General features: G+C 42.7%; 1 protein-coding gene across 2 annotated transcripts; it reads right to left on the bottom strand.

Moving 5' to 3' along the window:
• Positions 1 to 872: 872 nt before the first annotated feature.
• On the bottom strand, positions 873 to 6,761 carry LOC103467406 (zinc finger BED domain-containing protein 4). Of its 2 annotated transcripts, none has more exons than XM_008413753.3 (5): positions 5,048 to 6,761; positions 4,574 to 4,813; positions 4,192 to 4,451; positions 3,499 to 4,096; positions 873 to 2,784 (listed from the first exon to the last, which is right to left on the bottom strand). In XM_008413753.3, the coding sequence occupies exons 1-5, from the start codon at positions 5,195 to 5,197 to the stop codon at positions 1,942 to 1,944; spliced, it is 2,091 nt and encodes a 696-aa protein (XP_008411975.1). In that variant the 5' UTR covers positions 5,198 to 6,761; the 3' UTR covers positions 873 to 1,941. The 2 variants fall into 2 exon arrangements, with proteins under 2 accessions (XP_008411975.1, XP_008411977.1); XM_008413755.3 differs by having other exon boundaries at positions 4,574 to 4,730.
• Between the last annotated feature and the right edge of the window lie 94 nt (positions 6,762 to 6,855).

The raw sequence follows: 6,855 nt of genomic DNA, 5'->3' as shown, positions 1-6,855 counted from the left end.
GAGGGCGCAGGCAGGAGAGATGCTTCAAGCTGCTCCAGATACAATCACAAACAACAACAACACACCCAGAGAGCATTTGTGGCACATCTCCGAGATGAACACAATGACACATCCCATGCACATATCTTGGCTGCCACATCTTCATCTGCAGGGGGCGTCCTGTGGTGGTAATCATTTAGATTGCAGCAACCTCTGATAATAATTATCCGTGAAGGAGTTCGTCCTGAAGTGGTTTCTCAGCAGATACGACAGCGGCTGTGCTGAAACAAGGCTACTTCTGCGTGTGGTCACTTTCAGACTTGCTGATTTTAATTCTTGCTGTAACTTAAGAACATCCCTCTTCTAGCGGGGCCCATTTGTGAGCCTACCTGATGGTGAGAAGAAAGCTGATCTGTTGGCTGTTACAGCCGCCTGCCTGCTGACTCAAATTTTATTTTAACGGCACTATTACAATTACCTTGCCTCCCCACCGGCCCATCCCAGAATAAAGGATAACGCAGTCAGGGCTCTTCAAAGCAGACGTGAGACCATTGCTGTGACATGAGTCAAAACAAAGCCTGTTTTAGAATAAAAGAGAAAAGATAAATTGGACAATACCTACATTCTTATGATATGTTTAAACATTTAAAGACTCTTCATTCTACTTTTATTTAATCGTTTTGACAAAACATACCTCAGTGTTTAAAACTGAAATTCCTTTTTTTCTGATGTCCTGGTGTTAAGGTTTACAGTAATTGAGGGAAAGAATAAGGGGACGTATATTTTGATTTGCAGTGAATGTAATCCTTTTCAGGTGACAATGAAGCAATGACCAGCAGCCAGTAGAGTAGCTGTACATACAATCACGAAGAAAACAAGCCTTATTGTCAATATAATATTGGGAAATTTTTATTTATCCTTGCTCCTTGTGCAGGATTTAAGAAGGGAAGCTGTAATCACAAGCATTTATATACAGTATATATTTGATTTTAAGCAAGGTTTATTGCCTGCATAAAAGCAGTTTTGGCAGACTGCAAAGACTTTAAAGAAGCAATTGTTTCTACCCATCAATCTGAGAAAGGTGGTCCGGCAATTTATAAATACATTACCATCCATCGTTTCCAAATTGAGAAAAAAATCATTCACATATGGAAAGCATTTAAGACACTTTCTAACCATCGAATGCAAATTGCACCAACGTCCAGGAGTTATATCTGAGATTTCACTGACAGAAAAAGCTGGTTTCTGGAGGTTGAGTAGCTAGGGTTGTTTTCCACTTCAAAACACCCACTAAAATCTGACCGATCACACAATAACTTTGGATGCAGAGGGGGGATGAAAAGTTTGTGAGGGAAATTGTGACAGGAAGGGGTGGATGATTTAAGGCTGGAAACAAAATGACGCAATTTTTATCACGCAACTATGACAACAAAAACCAAAGAGTGGGTCAGGATTCAGCAACAGTAATGTTAAAATTTTATAGCAAACAATTAAATGTAGTTATTTCCTAATTCATAAAGTTGGTTGCAGAAGCTTTTAGATCACAGTGTAAACGTATGTTTTATCATGACTGTTTGGATAGCAAATAAACTTTTGTTCTCTCCTGACTGTAGGCAATAATTCACTAAGCGAAGGTTAGAAACAGACAATAGGAATTTGGTGGTTGTCCGTAGATCCTGAAAAGGCAAAATAAGGACAGACGGAGTACTTTAGTCTTGATCTGATCTCAGACATTTCAACAGTTCATAGTGTGAAAACCCATATGCAGAATATCCACATCTAAAACCATACTTAAGAAAGGAAGCTAGTTATTTCAGTCTCAAAATAACAGGTGTGTAATTTACTACGTTGCTCACTCAGGTCTCTCCACAGCGACAAATGTTTTTTTATTAAAGAAGTCATGTTTCTAAAACTGAAAACCCTCTGGTTGCTCTTCAGATAAAATATGGCTGACTCATAGCTTTAAGTCCACAACAATTTGTAGTTGGCTTTGAGGTAGATGAGTGTCTCCAAGTTCTTTGGTAGGACGTGGCCTCTCTCTGGCAACAGGAGGCGCCTGGCTGCAGAGAAGATATTCTCCACCACAGTGTCACAAGCAGGTATGGTAAATGCTCTTTTGGCTACTTGAGCTAGCAGAGGAAAGTCAATGCTTTTACGGCGCCAGTAATGCAAAGCCTCTTCATCTGTGGGCTCCTCGTGAAGGTAGACAGATAACTCCTGCTCCAGGCTTTTAGCTTGTGTCGCAGGTCTCTGCTTGATAAAAGAGAACAATTTGCAGGGGCGAGACAATGAGGAGACCGGAGATGGCGATGGAATAGGAAGAGTTTGGGACTGAGGGCTAATGTCTGTGTTGAGGTCGGTCGGGGGAGAGGCTGTGGAATGTTTGGATAATTCCTCTAGGAGAACTTGCTTGTGCCAGTCAGGGTTGCTGCTCCAAGTAAGTTTAAACTGGGGGTCCAGGGTGGTCGCAGTAATGTACAAGGGGTTTTCCAGGATCGGAGCCAGAAGGCGTTCCAGGGACTGATTTAGGCCGAGCAGGAGGGCGGGGCAGTGGGGAGTCGATGTCTCAGAGAGGTGCTTACGCAGACCAAGAACACAAGGCAGAGCCAAACTGATGGACACGTGCCTGTCCGGCTGGGTGTCTCTCTGTGCGTCTCTGTGCACCATGTCCCAGGCCTCACTGAAGGGCTCCAAAATGTCAGTGAGTTCCCTCAGCAGGGCTCTTTCTGAGCTACTCAACGCTACCTCTCCAGGACCGCTCACCTCCTCCAGGAACTCCACTGAGTCCAACAGCCGCCGCAAGACCTGTAGGAAAAAAAAGTGAAGAAATGAAACAGCTATGAGATCATATGTCAGTAAATTTGCATTTAATCGTACCGTTTCCGGTACATCTAAACACTATTAGTTATGTGAAAGGGTAGGTGTGTTGCACTGTCAATTATTGACAATCTAAGCTCTTATAATCGCATTATCTCAATATAATAAATGTGTTACGGTGTATGAAGACTATGTAAAGAGTCTATTCTGATTGAAAATCCACATTTTTGAAGTTTAAAGATTTCACTGTCTCTGAGACGGGTTCTGCCAACGTCTCATTCTGCGAAAAGGAGGATTTTACTCTCCAAAGCCACCCACTACTCTGTGATGTCTATGGTTTAAATCAAATTAAAGATTCAATGCAATCCAATGGTTTTCTTTATTTAGACCTTTTACGACTTGGCATTATATAAATGTAATTATATGGAATTAGATTACAGTGAGAGACTAATCTTAACTGGATTGGATGGGATTGAATTGGAATGGATAGGATTCGACAGGATTGGATTGTGGTTTAATCAGATTGTCTATAATTGTACTTGAATTTAAACCAGTTTTGATCCTCCGTAAAGCACTCTCAGAAACATTTTGTTGGTATATGCAAAAATAAATTGCCTTTATTAAACAGAAGGGAAGCTAAAATACGGTGAAATATGTTAATATTTAAGTTCCTTTATTCATGATCGTAATACTATTGCTTGCCTTAAGTTGAGCAGCCCAGTCTGTAGCAGTATCGTGAAGGTTTCGGGTTCCCCCAGGCAACCACCCATCAAACACCTGGATGAGTTTCTCAGGAGGTACAGCGGAGGTAATGTAGTTATAGAAACGTGCGACCTTGGTCAAGGTAGAGGAAATTTGTGGGGAGGAGCGCAACCCCTCCCTGACACATTGTTCCAGAGAGCGAGAGAAACAGTCTACCCGACAAACGCCCAAACCCTGCTCCCATGACTCCCCCCAGTCTTCCTCCTCTCCATTACACTCGTGGCCATTACTGATCCACTGCTCTGCGTTGTTTCCGTTGCCCAGCACTTGATCTGTCGGATCATCATCTTGGCCGTTGGTAACAACAGGTGGAAGCAGGAAGCCAGGAAGACAACATGGCCTCGCCGCTGACGTCGCCGGAAAAGGGTCCGCAACGACGCAAAATGCTCTCCCTGACACGCCGTGAGAATGACACACTTCGTCAAAATCTGCCAGCACACGGCTCGCCGAGCTGCTGCAAGTCAGTGGGAGGCAGGCCAGGAGAGCAGAACGTATCTGCCAGTCAGATGCAAGATAATGGCAGGTAACACCGAGGTACCTGCAAAAGAAAGAGAAAGTAGTAGGCCACACAGTTGGGCAATCTTACCATGCTGCTGGTTTATTTTGTTTTTAGGGTTAATGTTGCCAACTCACCCTGAAGCAGTTTGAGTTTGGCTCCTCCAGAGATCTAAGCTGAGACTGAAGGTGTGTGCTGATGCTACGGCCTGACGTGTAGCCAGATGAGCCTGGTAAGCGTAGGCAGGGAGAAGCTGTCCCTGGATGTAGTGCTGGGGCTCAGGAGTGTAACGGGGCTCCAGGAGCTGCAGCAACTCCCTGAAGCCCTGATTTTCCACAATAGACACCGACTGCAGATCATGCACGATCATCTTAGCTATCGCCTCGGAGATGAGAACCTACCATAATCCCAAAAAGATAGAAAATGGCAAACTTTACATTTTGTACTCACTTTGGATTTCGTTGCTCTGCTCCATTTGAGGGAGCGTTATTTCAAGGGGTGACAGACATTAACACATACCTGACGGGGGTCATGTCTGTCAAACTTGGTCACCCCTGCTCCAGGGCCTCCTCCTCCCTCAAGGGTGCCCACTCCTCCAACACTCACTAGGGCTCCTCCTCCCGTTCCAGTTGTTACAGGGAGTGTGAAGCGGGGGTTTCCTCCATTGGTTGTGAAACTGTGCAGGCAAGCAGAGGAATAACCCTCTCTCTTCATATCCTTCCTTTTCACAAAGTCATCATACATAGCTGGGTGTTTACGCTGAATGGGAGAGAAACAGGTGTTATTGGATAACATGCTTAATATGTCATATGTGTGTGTGAAAGCAGCATGAAAAGTGTAAATTCTAGTGGAGAAATGAATAAGCTCTCAATAACACAAAAGCAACAGTCTGTCTTTGCTGATCCAGCAATTGAATATATGCAGAGACATTAGACCAGCTGATCACACCGGACATCTTTTATTTATTTCTGTAATAGGATTTTGACACATTACCTTAAGATGTGTGACGAAGTTGGACGTAACGCTCCGTTTCGCCTGGATTCTGGTGCCACAAGCCTTACAGTTGGACTCGATTTTACCATTTTCCCCCTCGAACACTATATTGAAATAATCCAGGATAGACACTTTCGAAACTGACGCCATTGGAGCGAACAGCTGCTCTGCCCCGGAGTGAAATCAGCTGTCGATCCGAGTCCGAGGAATCAGCCTCACCTCGCCCCAGATCATCAGCGCAGGCAAGCCGTCGTGTTTACATCCCAGAACCCACCCCACCCCCCACCCCGCCCCCCACCCCGGTATCACGCGTAGAAAAATGATCGCTCCACAGACACAAAGCTAATTGAACTGGAAGGGCTCCCGTTGCTTGCGCATCCAAAATAGGCCACGGTCGAGCTACACAAGCAGCAGCAGCAGCAGCAGCAGCGGCAGCGGATGTCTGGAAACATCAATAACATAACCGTGAGGCAACATCCGTGCTTCCAGCGCTCCCATCCGCCGCTCGGACGCAAGTGAAGCGGAGACAGAGCGAAGAGCTTCATGGAGGAGGCAGACACACACACACACACAGCACAGCACAGCACTGCACTGACCCGCTGTGGTCGCTATAGCCGATCTGCATCAGGATGTGCAGCGCAGGTCATGCGTTTTCATACATTCGTCAAATGATAAAAATGTGTTTATTTGAACTTTTGTATTTATTTTTTTTTTCAATGAGGCAAACTAACCAATAAAGTTTCAACTTTAAAAAAAAAAAAAAGACTAAGTAGCTATGGCTTGAAATCAAAATTACACAGGATAGTCCAATAAATTTATAGCCCCACTATTTTGATAAATGTTCCTTAACGAGTTGCAGACTTTTAGCTATTAATGACATCCTGGCATAATTTCAACTGAATTTCTGATCACTTTTCTGTGCAATATTGATAGAGGTAGTTTGAATTTCTTAGACGTGGTATTTTGAACATAAATTGGCAGTTGGTATGAGATTGAGATATATATTTTAAGTTAGGCCTTTTAAGATTAAGAATGCAGTAGCCCATCTACTTACAGACACAAAATGGCAGGAACACATACCTCCAGTTATGACTTCTTTCCATTGCCTATGTCCGTTGTACAATCAACTCGAGCTTTTATTGTTGTCGCCTAAAGTTTTTCTTTAACTTTCCCATATCTAAACTAAAATAGTTTAAAGGAAATCAAGGATTTACCATTTTTGAAGTTGCTCTACTAAAATTATACAAGTTTACCACTCAAAATGAGGGCTGAGAATGTTCTGTGCTTAAAATGAATGCTTAAGATAAATTTTACTTTAATTGGTTTTTAATTCTAAAATAGTCACTGCTAGAATAGCATTTGCTTACTTTTATTACATGATTTACAAAGGTGTTCATGCATGACTGTTTTGTAAAGAAATAACATTTAGTGAAAAGAATCTTGATGAATTTTTGAGATTATTATTTTGTTGGAATAAAAAATGATCAAGACCAAATGCTGCGCAACTGGAAGAATTCACCATGTCCAGTATACGACATCAGGGGTCTGTGCTTTGACATATGAGGGCTGTTTTGAGAGGCAAAGGGAAGATGCTTTTAAGAAGATAGTGATCATGATACATGTGATCAATGTACAAAGCTGTACAATTGATACCATGTTTAAACCAATGAATCATATAAAGCAATTCAGTAAAAAGTTTCATTTAGCATCACTAATTTATCTGCAAATAAATGTTTGTAATCAGTGAAGAAACATTACAAAATGTCACACCAGCATGTCAACCTAACAATTTCATCATTATTTACCTT

Source organism: Poecilia reticulata, chromosome 7, assembly GCF_904066995.2.
Source record: "Poecilia reticulata chromosome 7, P_reticulata-male-v2, whole genome shotgun sequence".
Lineage (NCBI taxonomy): Eukaryota > Metazoa > Chordata > Actinopteri > Cyprinodontiformes > Poeciliidae > Poecilia > Poecilia reticulata.
The sequence above is the reverse complement of the archived record's forward strand: the minus strand, read 5'-3'. Positions and strand labels throughout refer to the sequence as shown.

What these genes read in the sequence shown, in the direction of transcription:
- LOC103467406 (XM_008413753.3), bottom strand. Translation starts at nt 5,197, where the DNA reads ATGGCGTCAGTTTCGAAAGTGTCTATCCTGGATTATTTCAATATAGTG. An exon ending in CAAACTCAAACTGCTTCAGG is followed by an intron (nt 4,097 to 4,191) that starts GTGAGTTGGCAA and finishes TTTCTTTTGCAG; the next exon opens with GTACCTCGGTGTTACCTGCC. An exon ending in ACTGGGCTGCTCAACTTAAG is followed by an intron (nt 2,785 to 3,498) that starts GCAAGCAATAGT and finishes TTTTTCCTACAG; the next exon opens with GTCTTGCGGCGGCTGTTGGA.